This window comes from Tasmannia lanceolata, unplaced genomic scaffold (genome assembly GCF_043159265.1).
Source record: "Tasmannia lanceolata isolate RefF3 unplaced genomic scaffold, GAP_Taslan_0.1 ptg000015l, whole genome shotgun sequence".
Taxonomy (NCBI): domain Eukaryota; kingdom Viridiplantae; phylum Streptophyta; class Magnoliopsida; order Canellales; family Winteraceae; genus Tasmannia; species Tasmannia lanceolata.
Window position 1 is genome coordinate 63,359,725 of NW_027518692.1, and position 19,484 is coordinate 63,379,208.

The 19,484-nt window shown below is 38.5% G+C and overlaps 2 protein-coding genes across 3 annotated transcripts; both read left to right on the plus strand.

Moving 5' to 3' along the window:
• The first annotated feature begins 399 nt into the window (after positions 1–399).
• Positions 400–8,884, plus strand: LOC143846511 (small ribosomal subunit protein mS78 (rPPR3a)-like). 2 transcript variants are annotated; one of them, XM_077354961.1, is made up of 3 exons: positions 401–1,090; positions 1,166–1,821; positions 8,508–8,884. In XM_077354961.1, exons 1-2 carry the CDS (start codon positions 607–609, stop codon positions 1,795–1,797), a joined length of 1,116 nt encoding a protein of 371 aa, XP_077211076.1. In that variant the 5' UTR covers positions 401–606; the 3' UTR covers positions 1,798–1,821; positions 8,508–8,884. The 2 variants fall into 2 exon arrangements, with proteins under 2 accessions (XP_077211075.1, XP_077211076.1); XM_077354960.1 differs by having other exon boundaries at positions 400–1,821.
• A 2,775-nt stretch (positions 8,885–11,659) lies between these two features.
• Positions 11,660–17,970, plus strand: LOC143892970 (small ribosomal subunit protein mS78 (rPPR3a)-like). The gene is made up of 2 exons (XM_077397889.1): positions 11,660–13,044; positions 17,730–17,970. Exon 1 carries the CDS (start codon positions 11,847–11,849, stop codon positions 13,029–13,031), a length of 1,185 nt encoding a protein of 394 aa, XP_077254004.1. The 5' UTR covers positions 11,660–11,846; the 3' UTR covers positions 13,032–13,044; positions 17,730–17,970.
• The last annotated feature ends 1,514 nt before the right edge of the window (positions 17,971–19,484 follow it).

Here is a 19,484-nt window from a genome sequence, read left to right on the forward strand (position 1 = left end):
TCCCCCCTAACACGGTTTTCGTGAGAAAAAATGATTTACACTTTACACTTACTACTTGAGGATAAATTCACCCCCTTTAACGTTTTGCTTTGCCTTTTAAAGTTTTATTCGTGAGTTCTTAAAAACAAATAAAATCTCAGTCTTTACATGGTGGTTTATTAAATTTTGTTGAATAGGTTCATTAAACTTACATAGTGGTTTTATTAAACTCTCTCCTGAACAGCCCATGCATTCCATTCATTCATCCAATAAGTGGGAAAAAAATTATAAAATAAAGGTTGGATAAATCCAGAACTGAACCGAACCGAACCGATCAAGTTCGGTTCTGGTTCTAAATTCTGGTATACCCCGGAACCGAACATAACAATGTCCACCCCCCGGTGAAGTACACCTGGCCCAAATGTCATCTCAAGAAATGGGCTGGGCTTGTTAAATGATTTCACTTTGGGCTATCCATCGGCGCACGTTAGATCTGCTGCTTTAAACCTTCTTCAAAACCCTAGAATCCTAAACCCAACCCAAACTTGTCTCTTCCATTTCCTCTGTAGTAAACGAATCAAAATCCATTTTCATTTCTCTCTATCTCTGCAAAACCTAAGAAAGAAAATGTCGTCTTTCTCTCGCCTTCTCCGAAACCCCATCTCTCATCTCTTCTCTCGTGGCCTCTCTTCCTCTTCCTCTCCCTCTCCCTCTCCAACACCAAACCCACTTTCCTCTCCCGTCAAATCCTTCATCAGCGAAATCACCCGCGAAAAAGACCTCCGAAAGGTCGTACAAAGATTCAAAACAGCTTCCGAAAACTACAGATTCCGTTGCAGTTACCAAACCTACAGTTTCACAGTCACTCGCCTCGCTACCGCCAATAGATTCTCTTGGATCGAAGAACTCCTCGAAGATCAGAAACAATACTTAAAAACCTCCAACGAAGGATTCGCAGTCCGTTTAATCGCACTCTATGGGAAATCCGGCATGTTCAGCCACGCCTCAAAGATGTTCGACGAATTGCCTCAATACAAATGCCCCCAGACCCTGAAATCGTTCAACGCCCTTCTCACTGCCGCCTTGGATTCTAAGAATTTTGAGATAGTCGGTGAGATTTTTCGTAAATTGCCTTCTGAATTGTCCATAAAACCAGACATTTTTTCGTATAATATCTTAATTCAAGCTTTCTGCAAGGTGGGTTCTTTGGATTCTGCGGTTTCGGTGCTTGAAATGATGGAGGAGAATGGGGTTCGCCCTAATTCGATTACGTTTAATACGCTTTTGAACTGGTTTTATTATAAGAATCAGTTTGATGAGGCTCAGAAAATTTGGGCTAAAATGGAAGAGCATAATTGTGTTCCTGATATTGCTACTTTTAATGCGAAATTACGAGGATTGGCTTCTGAGGGAAAGACTAAAGAGGCTGTTAAGTTAGTTGATGAATTGGGGCTTCATGGACTGAGGCCTGATATATTTAGTTTTAATGCTTTGATTAAAGGGTTCTGCAATGAAGGGAATTTAGAGGAAGCGAAGAATATTTATAATGAGTTGTTGAAAAAAGGATGTGTTCCTGACCGTGTGACATTCGAGACCCTCGTTCCAAGTCTTTGCAAGAAGGGGGATTTGGATATGGCTGTTAAGTTGTCCAAGGAGATTAAGAACAGGCGCATTTCTGTTAAAGCAGGCATCTTGCAGGGCATCATTGATGCGTTGGCCAAAGAATCAAAGAATATGGGACCTAAGAAGATTAAGCAGCTCGGATTGTCAAAGGTTTACTATGGTCCCAGCTTGAAAATACCTTCTGCGGCACAATAAGATTTGCTTTGGATGCGTGATCATGTAAGTACCTCCAATCTGATAGGCCAAATTCATCTAATGTATCATGATTGCCACTTTTCGAAGATTATTCATTGCGGTATTTGTGTTTCATACTTTACCTGATCATTATATAATTTGTTAGTGCATTTCATGTCATGGTTGCAAGATATGTTGAAGAAAAAGGATTGTTTTTTTTTCCGAATGGCAGTAGAAAATGGATTAGAAAATGGATTGTTAGCCTTAAAGTAAATATCAGATTAGTTTATAAAAATGGGTTGTTTTTATTGTGTGTGTGTGTGTGTGTATATATATATATATATATATATATATATATATATATATATATATATATATATATATATATAGAGAGAGAGAGAGAGAGAGAGAGAGAGAGAGAGAGAGAGAGAGAGAGAGAGAGAACGGTTCCTACACATATGTGTAGATAAGTTATCTACACACTAGCTTAAAATACAGTGGGGGCCACATTATTTGGGTGATCCAAACCATTCATTTTTAAGGCCCTCACATAGATAGGGTGTCCACAAAAAATCAGATCCATAGGATCATCTTAACCATTCGAACTGTGGAGTCAAAAAATGGACTAATTTGTGAAAGTTTAAAGCATCCATTTTACCTCCACAAATCGTAGGGTTGGGATGATCCTATGGATCTGATTTTTTGTAGACACCCTATCTATGTGAGGGCCTTTAAAATGGATGGCTTGGATCACCCAAACAATGTGGGCCCCCACTGTATTTTAAGCTAGTGTGTAGAGAACTCTCTACACATATGTGTAGGAACCGTTTTCTCATATATATATATATATATATATATATATATATATGAGGAAAGTGAAGCTACACCTCCGGTGTAGCTAACTTAGCTACACCGCCGGCTTAAAATACAATGGGCCCACATTGTTTTGGTGATCCAAACCATTCATTTGATTGGCCCTCACATAGATAGGGTGTCCACCAAAAATCAGCTCCATAGGATCATCCCAACCTTTCAAACTGTGGAGGCAAAAATGGACAAATTTGTGAAGGTTTTTACACGTTCATTTTTGCCTCCAAAAATCGTAGGGTTGAGATGATCCTATGGAGCTGATTTTTGGTGGACACCCTATCTATGTGAGGGCCAATCAAATGAATGGTTTGGATCACCAAAACAATGTGGGCCCATTGTATTTTAAGCTGGCGGTGTAGCTAAGTTAGCTACACCGGCGGTGTAGCTTCACTTTCCTCTATATATATATATATATATATATATATATATATATAGAGAGAGAGAGAGAGAGAGAGAGAGAGAGAGAGAGAGAGAGAGAGAGAGAACATTTCCTACACACTTGTGTAGGTAAGTTACCTACACACTAGCTTAAAATACAGTGGGGGCCCACATTGTTTGGGTGATCCAAACCATTCATTTGAATGGTCCTCACAGAGATAGGGTGTCCACAAAAAATCAGATCCATAGGATCATCCCAACCCTACGATTTGTGGAGGTAAAATGGAGGTGTATAAACCTTCACAAATTAGTCCATTTTTTGCCTCCATAGTTTGAATGGTTGGGATGATCCTATGGATCTGATTTTTTGTGGACACCCTATCTATGTGAGGACCATTCAAATGAATGGTTTGGATCACCCAAACAATGTGGGCCCCCACTGTATTTTAAGCTAGTGTCTAGGTAACTTACCTACACAAGTGTGTAGGAAATGTTTTCTCATATATATATATATATATATATATATATATATATATATATATATATATATATACACACACACACACACACACACACACATATAGAGAAAACTGTTGGTGAGCTTAAGCGCACCAAACCTATGGTGCGCTTAAGCTCCCCAATCACATGTGGTGATCCAAACCATTCATTTGCAAGGCCTTATGATAGATAGGGGGTGTACCAAAAATCAGCTCCATAGGATCATCCTAACCCCTCCATTTGTGGAGGACAAAAAATGGGCAGATTTGTGTCTGTCCATTTTTGTCCTCCACAAATGGAGGGGTTAGGATGATCCTATGGAGCTGATTTTTGGTACACCCCCTATCTATGTAAGGGACTTTAAAATGAATGCTTTGGATCATCCTAACAAAGTGGGCTCCCATGTGATTGGGCGCTTAAGCTCACCATAAGTTTGGTGAGCTTAAACGCACCAACAGTTTCCTCACATATATATATATATATATATATATAGTAGTTGTTTTTTTTGAAAGGCTATTTAGTTGTTTGTATGTGCTTAGTTTAGAAGGGTCTGCGATGAGTATGAATTGTATTTAGGGTTTAGCCTACAAATGCATTTCATGGTTGCAAGAAGATATTGTCAGAAATGGGATTTGTTAGCATTGGTTACAAAAGGTTAGAACATTCTCAGGTTGTTCATTAGTAACTTTGTGATCCGTGGGTGGGAGAGCAATTAATGAAGTAGGCAGCCTCCACTTTAATACAATAACTTGAGGAACTTCATTTTTTTCATAAAACCTACAGAAAGGATTGCATAATCTTGTTCTTTTGGTTTTATTGTTGGAACCACCAGTTGGACAGTAAATTGTAGGAGTTTTTGTGGCCTTTCAGCATTTTATTTCATTTACATTTATCTTATGTGGATGCTCATATTTAGCACATGTAATGGTTATTATTCGCTATTTGAGATAGCTTTGTTTTTGCATTTATGCTCATGCTTACGTGGATGCATGTTAATTAACTAGATGGATTTAATTAATCGATGATATTGATTAATGATCGTCAACAGGTACGGTCTGCTACTCACACAGCATAGGCCGGCCCCGACATCTGGGATGTGTGGGATGAGGCTGATCGCATTGACATCTGGGATGTCCGAGGAAGTGATTGGCCGCCCTGATTTCATAGGAGATTAGGACGATTGACCTGGTTTAGAGCCAGGATGAGGTATTCCCGAGATGAGTCGGATGGGCCTTGCAGTCGTTGACGACTGATCCTGCATGGTGTAACCGCATGACGATATATCTAGTTTCGGATTGCTATGTGCTTTCTAGAGTTACACCATGTCGTGTGCACTGGGTGTGACACGTGCTAGAGACCACTACCTACAGGTGCAGGATTAATCCCTTTTTCCTAGCACCGAGTGTGAGGAGCCGGTTCCATAGGTAACCCTTGTGCTCTTAGGTACCCTTCACTTTGGTAGGAAGTTGAAGTCTAATGCTCACTACTTTGGCATGCTAACCTGCGGTTGTGATCGATTCTACCTACTGACGCATTGCTGGGAAAGCAATTGGACTGATACGGAATAACATATGTGGTTGGGGAAGATCCCATGATATTTACACTATGGCTGGGCTATGGTGTGTACTTGCTTATCTTTATCGGACGCGGCATTTTTATAGGTTTTATCGATCGTTTTGCGAATTGTTTTCTAAATCTATTTATATAATTAAATATGTTTATTTTGGAAAATTATTTTTCAAAACATCAGTTTGCTTAACAAATGAGCAAATGCATGCTGAGGTGGATGGGGGCTCTATGGGATTAGAGCAGTTGATGTCGGTGTATATCGTGTGGGTCTAGGGCAAGCTAGATGGGATTGTGATGTTGCCATTCTGGTTAGATGGAGATTTGGTACGGTGCTCTCGTTGAGGAGATAATTGTTCCCTGAGGTCTCACTTGTTAGGTTTCAGTATTTGAGATCAGGTGTGGATGGTTAGGATTGCTAAAGGGTTAGTTTTGTGCCGTTGATCTGACTGCCTTTTGGGTTAGGCAGGTTGGTAATTATCATTATGCCTTGAGGGTATTTTGGTATTTTAGATCAGTAATGGTCCGACTGTAATAAAGTCGAAGGAGGGCTTTTTGCTCTTGAGAGTGTAGAGATTTTGGGGGTAATTTGGGAATTACCAAATTTCCTCTTTCTATATAAGTGAGCTTATGGCTCATTCTCTACACACATGTAAGATTCTCTCCTCCCTCTAGCACCTTTTCTATCCACCCTCGATCTCTTCTGTCCATCTTCTTCGGACTAAGATCTAACGGGTGTACAGTTACAAACTCCCTCGTGGTGTACGTACAAACCCCATCAGGGTTTTCCGATCATCTTCCATCCCGTCAGATTGTGGTTTCGATTGCGGCTTTGGCGTGATTACGTGTCCGGTTTAGCGATTTAGCGGGCGAATTATTTTGAAGTAAGAGCTTCCGCAGCGTTTATAAATACCATAGTCACACCACTTCAAGCCAAAGAGTCATCCTCAGCATTTTTTTTTTTATGTTGGAGAGGATACACTTATGCCAAGCATGCATGAATTTTTTGACTGGTTTATTTTTGGGAGGATTAGAATATACTATTAAGTAGTTAGAATTAGCATGTATAACTCGTTTGACCATGTGTGCTGAAACATAAGAGATCAAAGTATCTTGGTCTTCCTTCCTGAACAGATTCAGGATAAATTGATAATTTTAAAAAATAAAAAACAGTTCTGGAGAAACACTGGTTTCTGGTGTCCACAGTATATATGTGATTCATTTACTTGTGATTTTAACTGACAACGTTCAGAAAATTTATCGATACAATGTCACATTTAGTAAAGATTTATTATGCATGTTTAGGATGTAATCATTCTGTACAAGCCTGTCCCACTTATGCATTGAAAATGATACCTTAGGACGAATGTAAAGCTATGCAAATTGCTTTACAAGGAGATTAAGAGTGGTCGCCGTTAAAGCAGGCATCTTGCAGCGCATCATTGATGCGTTGGCTAAGGAATCAAAGAATATGGGACCTAAGAAGATTAAGGAGCTTGGGTTTACAAAGGTGTCCCAGGTTGAAAATACCTTCTGTGGCACAATAAGATCTGCTTTCAATGCATGATCTTGTAAGTAAATCCAATCTGATAGGTCTAATTCATCTAATGCAGGTCAAATACCATCAATTTATTTGTATCATGGTTGCCACTTTTCTAAGGTTAGTCATTATGGTATTTGTGTTTTCTACTTTACGTGATCATTATAATTTTATATAAATTTTAAAAATTAAAAAATTAGAAATCATATTTTTTGTATTATAACCGTTTTGCTACGTGACGGCGAGCCATGGCGCAATGGTAAGGTTGCTCCATTGTGACCACCACCTGGTGGTCACGGGTTCGAGTCACGCAAACAGCCTCTCTGCAAAGCAGGGGTAAGGCTGCGTATATCTAGCCATCCCCAGACCCTGCAATGGCGGGACCCTCGTGCACTGGGCCGCCCTTTTAACTTTACTTGATCATTTCATTGTTGCGAGAAGAAAATGGATTGCTAGCCTTGAAAGTAGAAATCCGATTGGTTTATAAAATTGGGTTGTTTGTAGCATTTCATTGTTGCAAGAAGATATTTTGAGAAAAAAAAATCTAGGAATTGTCTGTGGCATAGCAGATAAAGCAGTTAATAAAGTTTAGCAGTGACCACTTCAATACAATAACTTGAGGAGCTCCTTCATATTTTTTTTCCACCAAACCTACAGAAAAGATTGCACAATCTTGTTTCTTTGCTTTTGTTGCTGGCAATGCCAGTTGGACAGTAAATGCCATAGTCACATCGCTAAAGCCTCTGTAGTTTGTAGTCACACCACTTTGAGCAAAAGGGGCAGTCTCAGCATTTTTTATGTTGTAGGGGATATGCTTATGCCCAGCAGGCATGTATTTTTTGACTGGTTTATTTTTTGCGGGAATTTGAATATAATATTCACTAATTAGAATTAGCATTATGACTCGTATGACCATGTTTGCTGGAACGTAAGAAATAAAAGTATCTTAGTCTTCCTTCCTAAACGGATTTTTAAAAAAAATCCGGTAAACCACTTATTTATCTGGTGTCTGCAATATATTATACATTTACTACTGATTTTACTAGATCAAATATTGGTAGTGTTTATTAAAGTTATTCACAAAAATTCTCTATCTTTTAAATAAATTACTTTTCAAAAAAAATTAAAGTTATTCACAATGTCACATTCACTGGAGATTTATTATACATGTATAGGATGCACTCATTGTGTCAAGCCTGCCTCACATCTGTATTGGGAATGATACCTGGATGTATAGCTAAGGAAATTTCTCCTGCTCCAATAAGAAGCCTGTGCAAGAGACAACTTGCAGCATGGGTCTATCTTGCTGATATGTTCCAGAAAACTGTACTGAATCTAATTGAGCCCTCTTTACCCCAAAAAACCCTTTCTCATGAAAATATATTATTTCAAACGCAGGTTTTTCTGGCTTATCTTGTCTTTACTGCGAGTTATTTTCCTCGGTTAACAATGTTGTTGTTTTTCCGATATCAGCAAGTTCATCAATTTCCTGTCTCCCTTTTAGAGGAATAATGTGGTGAGATGGTATGCTATATGCCTCTGTTAATTAGAATGCCTAATCACCTATACATTCTGTTATCATTTCCAATTGGATGATCCAGATTATAAATGGGTAAATATTTTTTATTTTCAGGGGAGACTAGTGAGATGGTATATTATACTCATGTTCAAAGTGCAGTCTCTTTTATTTATGTTCACACAAGACCTATTTGAAAAGAAAAATGTTCACACAGTGTTTCTTAGCTTTGAATTATCATTACTCATGTATCGCAATCCTTCTAAATGTGATCCTTGTATGCTTAATGTTTGAATAAGAAATCTCGTTTCATGTACGAAGGGAACACCTTTCTCATTTTTAGAAGCATGTTTTCTACTGCAGGGCCTGTGTTTGTGAAGACTCCATGGATTGCGCACCGATGTGGGAAATGGAGATTCTGGGCTTGTTATAAAGGTCATAAGATCAGCAGTTAATCCCATAATGGAAGTACATGATGAGGAAGTTTGATTGTCGGCCCTGGCATCCAATAAACCTCATCATCGCTTCCACAAGGGACAACTGACATATTGCTCTAGGGAAGCAGCCAACAAGGTGTGACTTGAGCTGATTTTTTGATTTTGTAAACCCTACCATTAATTTTGCTTCAAGTATCTCAGTATGGACATCTTAGATGTTAATCATAATGCTGTTGCGCATTCTAGTCGTCAATATATTTCATTTTTCAGTGGTAAAAACAATTTGCCTACCAACGGTGAACACATTTAAGAGCCAACGTGGGTACAGAGTCTATGGGAGTATGATACAAGGGAAGGTTTTTCAGGTACATGAAGATCATTCTGTTTTTCTTTTTCCGACTCTTGGAATTCACTTTCTGACATCCAATCCAAAATCTTTTTCCACATGAATCATATTTTTCATGTATTTGACTACTGAGATTTGCTTCTCTACCCCCATTATGGATTGCCAATGGCCCTGAAATCGCTACGAGCAGTCCTAATCATTGGATCCATTGCCTGCAACTGAAGAGTTAAAACAAATAAATCCTCCTTTTTTTCTATTTTCACCCACCAGAAGCGGCCATCAGTTATGGACGGTGGGCGGTGGTGGCCAGAAAGGTCAACACATGCAATAGGCTCAAGAGAAAGAAATTCACTCTTGGAAGTAGCTGTAGCTTATGCAAAAGAGTGGAAGAATCATTTGACCACTTAATGATTCATGGCCATAGTTCTCAAATGATTTGGGGAGATATCTTTTTTTTTTTTGAAAGATTCAAAAAAAAAAAAAAAAAAAAAAACTCTCTTTATATGGTTTTACATGGGTGGTGTTCTCAAGCCGCACTTAGTCTGCCTTTTTTGGATGGAGATGTGGCACATTTGGAGATGCTGGAAAATCTCTTTGGAGACTTGTCCCTTGTGCTATTATGTCCGACATTTGGAACCAGCATAATTAACTCATGGATCTTCAAGAATAGTTACAACTCTCATGGCAAGATTTTTACGGAAATCAATTTGGATGGACTGTGTTAGGAAATGTGAGAAATCTATGATTTTATTGTCTTCCAGTAAAGCTTTGGGGCCGTTTGGATACGTGGATTTTAGAATGCGAGATTTCTTCAAAATTGTAGCTAAGAGACAAGAGAAGAAGCAGACCAGCTGTCGTTTTTGACTTCTCGCCCTTCTTTCCAAGAAACGCTGTTAGGACAGCATACAGCTGCTTGATCATGAACCCTCTTTTACATTGTTTTCAAGCTAAAAACCTGGATTCTAAAATCCGCATATCCAACGGCCCCTTAATAAATTGGATAGTACTAATAGGGGAAAGAAGGCTCAAACCTAAGCCATACTCTCTTTGGCAACCCCTGTCCCTATAGATGTTGATAAAACCAAATTTTGATGGTAGCTCGAAAGGCAACACTAGGCTAGTAGGGTTTGAAGAGTATTTAGAAATTACTTCAGTGAGATACTTAATTACTTGTTAGGTCTTGTTAGCGAAGTGGAAAAAAGGCCTCATTATAAAAACTTAACCTTCAGATTTATTTATTTATTTTTGTGTGACAACTTACCTTCAGATTTACAGGAACAAGCACCTAGTATAGTTGCAAGAGTGAACTGATCTGGGGTTAGATACACCTTTGTCATTTGATTACACATCGCAAATTCTTCCTCTAGCCAGGACTGTGCAAATCCAGAAATTATGGAGGTCCTTGATGCTACATTAAGAGTCGATGAAGAATCATAGATCCTCTTCACCAGCTCTATGCAGCCATACATACCAACCAAAGCACTACCCACAAAGACATCCATACTCTGTTTAGATTGAACAATTAAAGCGTACAGATATTTATCTAATTCCATTTCAAGAATGCCTTCACCAGCACTAACAATACTCAATTCTAGCATTTTCATCCAACAACATCGTTGCTTCACTCAACTGCCCTGAATTTGAGCACCCAGCAATCGACATATTTCAAGAAAACATTCACATTGGTAATCCAATTGCATGCTTGAAGAGAAATGCCAATCAAACCCCGATTTCGAATGCATGCTCAACATTAGAGAGTTGATGCTTCCAAGCCAACAGATAGCAGGGTTGAGAGTTCAACTATTTGCGGATTTTGGGAATTGATCTGGAAAACACACATCTGAAAGATCCTTGACAGGAGTAGAAAACCCTCTGCTACTTTATCTCAAATAATTGGTTATTGGAATCAAGTGAAAGCTCTCTCTCCTCTCCCTTTATCCCTTTTGCATATTTTACGTTTTATGATAATTTTACTTCAAAAGAAACGGAGATTAGGTTCTACTTAAGAATAGATTTACTTAAGGTGTAGTTAAATATTTTTTTTTATTTTAATTGAAAATAATAGATTTTAAAAGATTTAATGAAGGTTTAGTTCAATATTATTTGATTTTGTTTGAAAATAAGGCCACGTTTGGATACTAGCAAGATTTAGGTTTGGATTTAGTTGATCTTTTGAACTAGATCAGATCCTTAGATTTCCAAATCAGCTACAATAGTGCAAAAAATTCCGATTTTCAAATCTTTTCTGCGAGACATTATTTGGAAATCAATATTTGTGGCGACTTCCGTCACCATCGCTGCTCCTCGACGTTGCTCCTGCAGCAGCGAGACATCCCTCCCTCCCTCACTCACACTCTCTCTCTCTCTCTCTCTCTCTCTTAAAACATGATCATGAAGATGATTGATGTGTTTTGTATCCAAAACTCAAATCCAAATCAAAATACAAATGCATGAGGTATCCAAACTGGGCCCTAGCAGACTTACAGCAAAAAGGTGTTTTGGTCATTTGACTCATTTTCACCATAAGCCTTTTTACTCGGACATTTGGATACAAGATTTTTACAACACAAGGTTGTAAAATCCTGGATTGTACAATTTCAGGATTGTGAAACCCAAGTTATAGCTTATAAAATCCTAGTTTTTTTTTTTTCTTTCAAAATCCAGGATTTTACAATCCTGAGTTATAAAATCCATGTATGCAAACGGCATAAATAAAGTTGAAATGATAGGGGGTCTTTTGTGAATAATATTGAAAGTCTTAACTCATCGGCGTACGTTAGATCTATTTCATTCGACACTCCAGCATCGTCTTCGAAGCCCTAAAACCCACTGCTAAAGCCCTAAAAACGCCCCCTTTCTTTCATAAACCCCTGAAAACCCTCCTAAAACCATCTCATTTTCTCCCTGCAAAAAACAAAGATGTCGTCTTTCTCTCGCCTTCTGCGTAAAAACCCCATTTCTCTCCTCCTCTCTCGCGGCTGCTCCTCCTCTCCATCTGTAAAACCAAACCCACCTTCCTCTTCTTCCCGCACTGGCCTCTGGACTCCCATTTTACGCGAAAAAAACTTCCAAAATCTCGTCAAAAAATTCAAAGATTCCTCAGAAAATGATCGATTCCGCGCCAATCGCCGCCTCTACGATGTGGCATTCCGTCGCCTCGCTTCCGCCAAGCAATTCTCATCCATAGAAGAAATCATCGAACACCAGAAAAAATACTTAGACAATTCTAATGAAGGTTTTGCAACCCGTTTGATTGCTCTCTATGGAAAATCTGGCATGTTTGATCACGCCTCCAAGATGTTCGACGAATTGGCCGGATTTAAATGCCCTCGCACAGTCAAATCCTTCAATGCCCTGCTTACTGCTGCCCTAGATTCGCAGAATTTCGAGAAAGTCGGTGAGCTTTTCCACAAATTACCCTCTGAATTATCTGTTGATCCTAATGTTGTTACATATAATATTTTAATTCAAGCTTTTTGGAAAATGGGTTCTTTGGATTCTGCATTTTCGGTTGTGGAATTGATGGAGAAGAACGGGATTAGCCCTGATTTGGTCACGTTTAATACACTTTTGAAAGGGTTTTATGAGGAGAATCGGTTTTCGGAGGCTGAAAAGGTTTGGGCTAAGATGGATGAGTTTAATTGCAGCCCTGATATTATTAGTTTTAATTATAAATTGCAAGCATTGGTTTCTGAAAAGAAGATGGTAGATGCCATGGAATTAGTCCAAAAATTGAAGAGTGAAGGGCCGAAACCTGATATATTTAGTTATAATGTTTTGATTAAATGTTTATGTCATGATGGGAATTTAGAGGAAGCAAAGAGGATCTATAATGAATTGGAGGAAAATGGGTGTGCCCCGAATAGATTGACGTTTGAGACACTCATTCCTTGTCTTTCTGAGAAGGGCGACTTCGATATGGCCGTTAAGTTGTCGAAGGAATCTATGACTCGCCGCTGTGTAATCAATGTAAAGGTATTGCAGAGCGTGATCGATGGGTTGGCTAAGGAATCAAGGATCGCTGAAGCTAAGGAGATTGTTGAGCTCGGGCTGTCAATGATACTGTATCGTACTCCCTTAAAATTGCCTTCTGGAGCGGAATGACATTGCTTTCTGAGTATGATCTCTTAACTAATCCATTTTGAGCAGTAAAAATTTTGTAAACAAGCTGATGATATTGCCTGGTTAATGCATTTCATTGCGCTTGCCACTTTACAATGGGGTTTTCAATGTGACATTTATTTTTTTTGTTGGTATGATGTGCATCCTATATTACTTGAAGCATTATATGACTGCTCGATGTGTTTTATTTCTTATTTGCTAGTTATGTTGTGGAAAATGGATTGTTGTTCTTGAAAATGGGAAGAAGATCAGATTAGTTTATGAAATCAGGTATTTTGTATTGGATCCTATCATTTGTTTTGTATGTTTAATTGACTCAGTTTCCTATTTCATTTAGGTTTGATGCTTATAAATTTTAGGGTGTGTGGCCATTCAATAAAGAAATGAGTAAATAAATTTTAGGGTGTGTATCAATTATGAATTCATTTCATGTTTGCAAGAAAAAATAAAATCCAAACGGTGTATTTTCAAAGTTTCATCTAACTAGCTCTCATCTAGTAATAGTATTGTCTTTGCATTTTAATATTGGAAAATATATACTTGCAAAAGGTATACATACTTGTTTTACTGGTTGATTTTCTTGGAGAGTATATATTAGTCATGCTGCATGCTCAAGCCCAAGCTCTTTGATCCATGTTGGTACATCTCTTCTATCCTATGGATGATGAGCTGCTATTGTTGATACCTATATCTTGTGTATACAATGTCTGAAATTGAGAATCACATTGTCATGCACATGGGAATCACTTTTCTCATTTCGAGAAACATGTTCCTCAAATTTCCTGGAAAACACATATTGTATACCTACAGTTGGTATGACTTATGGGAATATAAACCAAAAGTGAGAAGGTGTTCAATAGTAACTATGATGTCTTAATATCCTTTGTGTTATGTATTACACTTTTGAATGATATATTCTAAATAATTTTCTTGACATCTATAAACCTCATAATCTAATTCTTTTTCTTCTTTAATAGCGTATTGGTTTTGCTGTCATTTCCATTGATGTGATGCAACAAATTTGATAGGGGCCTGATGGTCACACCACTATTTTTGAGATAAACATGACTTTTTTGGTTTTCTTGATTCATACACCAAATAATCAATACAACCAAAATGCCCATATGCTTATGCTCCCTCTCTCTCTCTCTCTCTCTCTCTCTCTCTCTCTCTCTCTCTCTCTCTCTCTCTCTCTCTCTCTCTTCTCTCTCTCACACACACACACACACACACACACACCAAATAATTGATACAACCAAAATGTTCATATATTAGTTCATTATTTGTTCTCTTGCTTGGGGACAAAAAAAGCAAGAAAAGAAATCAGAAAGGAGATGAGAAGATAAGGGTTTCTAGCGTAGTATGGGGCAAATTACTCAGTAGATTTGGCATATCATGGTTCTTCCCTGAGAAGTTGATTGATCTTCTTCAAGGTTGGTAGCTCGTCTCCTGAAAGAAGAAGGGCAAACCGTTATGGAATGTGTCATTTCTAGCAGCTATTTCGGTACTGTGGAAGGAAAGAAATGCAATTTCAAAGGGGCCTCTCGACCTCCGGATGTTCTATTCATTAGAACTATAGCCCTCGCAATTTCTTGGGTGAGGATTCTCCCTCCTTTTAGATTTGTTTCTGCTTATGATCTTTGGGCTGGGTGGAGAGTGTTTGTGGTTCGACGGTGGTGAAGTAAAAAGTCATTCAGGAGTGGATTCCTCCGTCGCCGGATGTAACCAAATTTAATTTTGATGGCTCTAGCTTTGGAAACCGGGCCCGGCTGGCATTGGTGGGTTTCTTAGGAACGGTGAGGGAGTGGTGGTTTGGGCCTTTGTTGGCCCTATTGGGATTTCATATGCAATGGAGGCAGAGGTGAGAGCGGCATATCAAGGCTTGAAGTTGTTGGCTAGAGACTGGGTAGAAAATGTGGTTATAGAAGGAGATTCCTTTAATATCATTAGGTGGCTCAAGAAGAACAAAATCCTCTATGGCGCTTCGATCATCTTTTTGACGAAATGTTTGATTGGATGGCTCGATTTCCTAGGTCCTTTCACCATATTCTCCGTTCCACTAACCAAGTGGCCGATTGTCTAGCTAGAGAGGGAGTCTCAAGAGATGAAACGGCTCTTTTCGACTCTCTTCCCCCTTAATCTCTATTTTTGTACCTACGTCTCTCGTTGATGTATCTTGCTTTGTATTTTGACTACCTCGGTCCTTTCTATTAATAAATTGGCTATCATTTTAAAAAAATAATAAGAAAAAGAAAAACATCAAGGGGGTGTATTGAAGGAGTAATTAAACAAGTTACAGGACTTTTCTTCTGCAATTTAACGCTACGTAAAAATGGCATCATGAAAGGGAGGGAATCGTCATCATTGATCCTGATGGGCAGCAAGAAATACTTTGCATTTGAGACAGTTGAGACAAAACTTTATAAAAAAACGCATCAAGGATTTCAGAAACAAAAACAGAAAATATTGAAAAAGGGTAACCTTTCCCTCTAATGCTTCTGCCTTAGCCAACAAATCCGCTATGTCGGGGGATATGCTAGAATTGTATAGAGGGGGGACTGACATATATCTGAAATTTTATTGACAATGCTCATGAACCTCCACAAGCCCGGAGATAGCCCCTTCGCCCATGCAATGGCATTTTTGAGTCACCTTCCACTAACAAGCTGCCCACATCGCGAATACTCTTAGCCCCACTTAGAGAGTTCTTACTTCCGTCTCATTTAAACAATCCTACCAATAGGTCTGGAGTAAGCATGCATAATATACTCCATGTGATTCCAAAAAAAAATCCACCAATTTTCGCTGGACCCGGGTTCCCAAATGTCGCTCCATCAAAATTTAGCTTAATGAGGTTACACGGTGGAGGTCTCCACTTGATAGAGTTTTTTCTTGTGCTCATTTTATCCCTGCTGATCTCACCCATTACAAATGGAGATCCTGTATAGAGTACTCATTGGACCCTTTTTTTTTGCAATTACTTGTCACATCACCATGAAACATGTCCCAATTTTATATTTAAAATTATCACTCTTCTATTTCTTTCTAGCCATAAGACCCATGCCATCACAAATGGAACAGGAAATAAAAACAAAAGAGATACATAAATAATCGAAGTGAAGGGGGGAGATGAGTTTCAGGAAAACGAGCAACTGCAGGACAGGCAACAGTAGTAGGAGGGCCTGCCAGACAGAAATCTGAGGCGGGTTCATATTCCTTTGAGCATTTGGAATGGCTTTCAACATCAAATTCAACTCTTCTCTCCTGCATCAGCTTTTGTGTTTTTTGAAGTTTGAACGTTGGTGTTAAGAGAAGTGAGAGAAGTGGATGGTTGGTCATGTTGACAAGACACAGACAGTCATCGTAAACTGATCAATGGATCTACAGGAGAGAGTGAGGAGAAGAGGAGGGAGACTTCTATGTGTCATCGTAAAATGATCAATGGATCTACAGGAGAGAGTGAGGAGAAGAGGAGGGAGACTTCTATGTGTGTTGAAGGAATGCTGAGAAGCAAGATTGCGAGAATACAGTACTGCTCTTATTATTCAAATCAGATCAAATCCGCTAAAATTGTGAAACTAAACCACTTATAAATTTTCACAATATGGGAAGCTGTAAGGGAGCTGGGGAATCTCTGTTGGGGCGGACATTAAGTGTCGTTGGTGGTAATAAGAGGCATCCTATCTTTCTCTGTTGAAGAAAGGGAAACAGGTTCAGAGAAGGTTCTTTAGACCAGTCTGTTTTATGCATTTCCTTCTCTCAATTGCCTCTTTGGTACTCTCGATCTCTGTTGATCTTTTAGCCTTCTGCATAGACTGAACCTGTAAAAACTTTGGCACACTGGTGTTGGCATGTTTAGAAAAAGTACTGAATACCAGGAGGAATAAAATGGATGCACCATTACATTATTTAGCTGATACTTTCACACTTTAACTATTATGAATCCTCACTGCCTCACAAGCCCAATACCGGGAGGCCGAGCTAGATTGAAGCTTATCAATGATGCTCAAGTAGTTGAAGGTGTTCTGCCTTAATTATAGAAAATATCACATCTACGTCTTATTTAATTTAATTTTTTTATTATTATTGTTTTTTTGCTATTAGCTCTTTGATGCTATGAAATAATAATTATCTTTAGGGAAATGATTTTTGCGCTCCAATGTTTTGATGAACATGCGCGCCATATTTTGTCGTGTAGTATTTAAATGGCTGTCAGAGGAATATAACGGTTCTCAAAAAGCTCTTAAAGCCTTTAAATGCTACATGACAAACAAGTGGAGCGCATGTTTATCAAAACATTGGAGTGCTGAAATCATTTCCCTTATCATTATTAAATTATGGCAAGATGATGGTTTGTTTTCTCAATTATGATCGCAATTTGCCATGTTCACCATGCTACAAGGCGTGTTTTCTAAGAAACATATGGAAGTTGACGCCTTTATGATGCCTAGACTGTATTGGTGGTTGGTGTATGGCTTTTATCCACAATTTGAATAGGTATAGGATTAATTCTATCACAACCAGTTAGTACCTCACCACAGATAGGAATTGGAGCACTTACTCTTTTATCCACAATTTGAATAGGTATAGGATTAATTCTATATATTCAGACACAATTGTTTTTTTTGAATGATTAGGTTTTTATACACTAAACTTTGCATGGTATCTCGATTTAACCAGAATTACAAAGAAAGTTCATTCAAGAAGTGGAGTGTCAATGTTGAAGAAGGAATAGAGGGCGGTGCACGACCTGAAGAGCTGAGGTGAGCCTCACTAGATGATGAGAGTGGATCATCATAATCGTTTTTTTTTTGGCTACCAAGAGAAACAATGTTTTTTGTGATTCGTTTATGTTCATTGACAAATAATTCGAGGAGTTAGAGTTTAGATTTTATAAAATATAAAACTAGATTTTCTCTACTATGGACATTTTTGAGGATTTAGAATTCAGAATTTATAAAGCTACTACAATTCCAGGCCCATGCATAATGGTGGACCCCACACAATCAAATATGAGGTTTCAATTGATGGGCCCAATCCTGATTCAATGTTTGGGTAGAAATAGTGTACCCCGCCTCATAATATTGTTAGGAGTTAAATGGTAGGCCCCATCCTAAGCATAGGTTTGGGTATAGATGGCGGGCCCCATCCCATCAATAACAACTCAACTCAACTAAGTCTTCTCCCAAGGTAGCTGGGACAAAGAAATTTCTCACGAAGAAGGTGAAAGAGTCTACCCTACTCATCCCATCAATAACATGAGGTATAAATGGTGGGCCTCACTCATGCTAGGAATGGTCATAAATTGTCGGGACCCACTGGCATGCGGTGTAAAATAGTGGCCTCTGCCCGTGCTATGTTTGGGTATAATGTTTGCCCACTCACTGTCAAAATGAAACATCAGGAATAAAGAAAAGTGGGATCTGCTAGCGTGCATCACAGAAGGCATGTCGTGGATGGCCTGTTGCATGTGAGAGCAGCCAGCCACCTTGTGAATGAAGACAAAATCTGCAGAAAAGTGAGCCTATGTGGCTGCTTTCACATGCAACAGGCCATCTGCGAAATGCCTTTTGTGATGGACCCTAGCAAGTCCCAAGAAAAGTATTTCTAATAAAAATGTTTCTTTGAAAAGGTAAATGACAAATGGAAAGAAACATACTTAGTATATATATTATAGGAGAAATTTTATGATGCCCGACCGTGAGAATGTAAAGGGCGGGTAGAGACAAAACCTGCTGCCTTGGTTTTTGAACCAAGGAAAAGTTAGAAAAAGGGCTTTCTCTTGGATTAAAAATCAAGGGAGAGATGGTTTTCTCTCTCCGCCCTTTATAACCTGACGGTCGGGCATCATATAAGTTCTCATATTATGGATAGATATTTTCTCTATGCTTTAATACTTTTATATTTTCTCTATGACGGACTATTCATGCTGCATACCTTGTTTGGAATTTGGAAGTTTCATATTATACAAAGGGAAATGTTATCAGCACTACTATATTTTGATGAGGTCACTCCTCACTTTATTAAAAGTATGGTATGCCCACACCATAGGATGATCCAAACCGTCCATTAGATGGGCCACAGCCTAAATAGGTTGCTCCCCAAAAAAAATTTCCATAGGTTTATCCTAACCCTTCGATCTGTAGATCAGAATTAACTAGCAATCGCAAACAAAACTATTCAAATTAAACGTAACTTATTTGTTATCTTTAGATTATTTTCATTCTTGAATTACACCTCTTCTATTACCAGAAATGATTTCAATATTCCAGAAACATATAAGAGCGAACATAATTAACTAGCAATAGCAAACAAAACTAGTAAACTAGAAGAAAGTTGAAAAGCTAAACCAAACCCTCTGGTTGGCCCTATGGAGCTGAATGGTCGTCTTTTTATGAAAAGGCAAGGGTGGGACATCTTATACCATGATTGGCA

What these genes read in the sequence shown, in the direction of transcription:
- LOC143846511 (XM_077354960.1), top strand. Translation starts at nt 607, where the DNA reads ATGTCGTCTTTCTCTCGCCTTCTCCGAAACCCCATCTCTCATCTCTTC.
- LOC143892970 (XM_077397889.1), top strand. Translation starts at nt 11,847, where the DNA reads ATGTCGTCTTTCTCTCGCCTTCTGCGTAAAAACCCCATTTCTCTCCTC.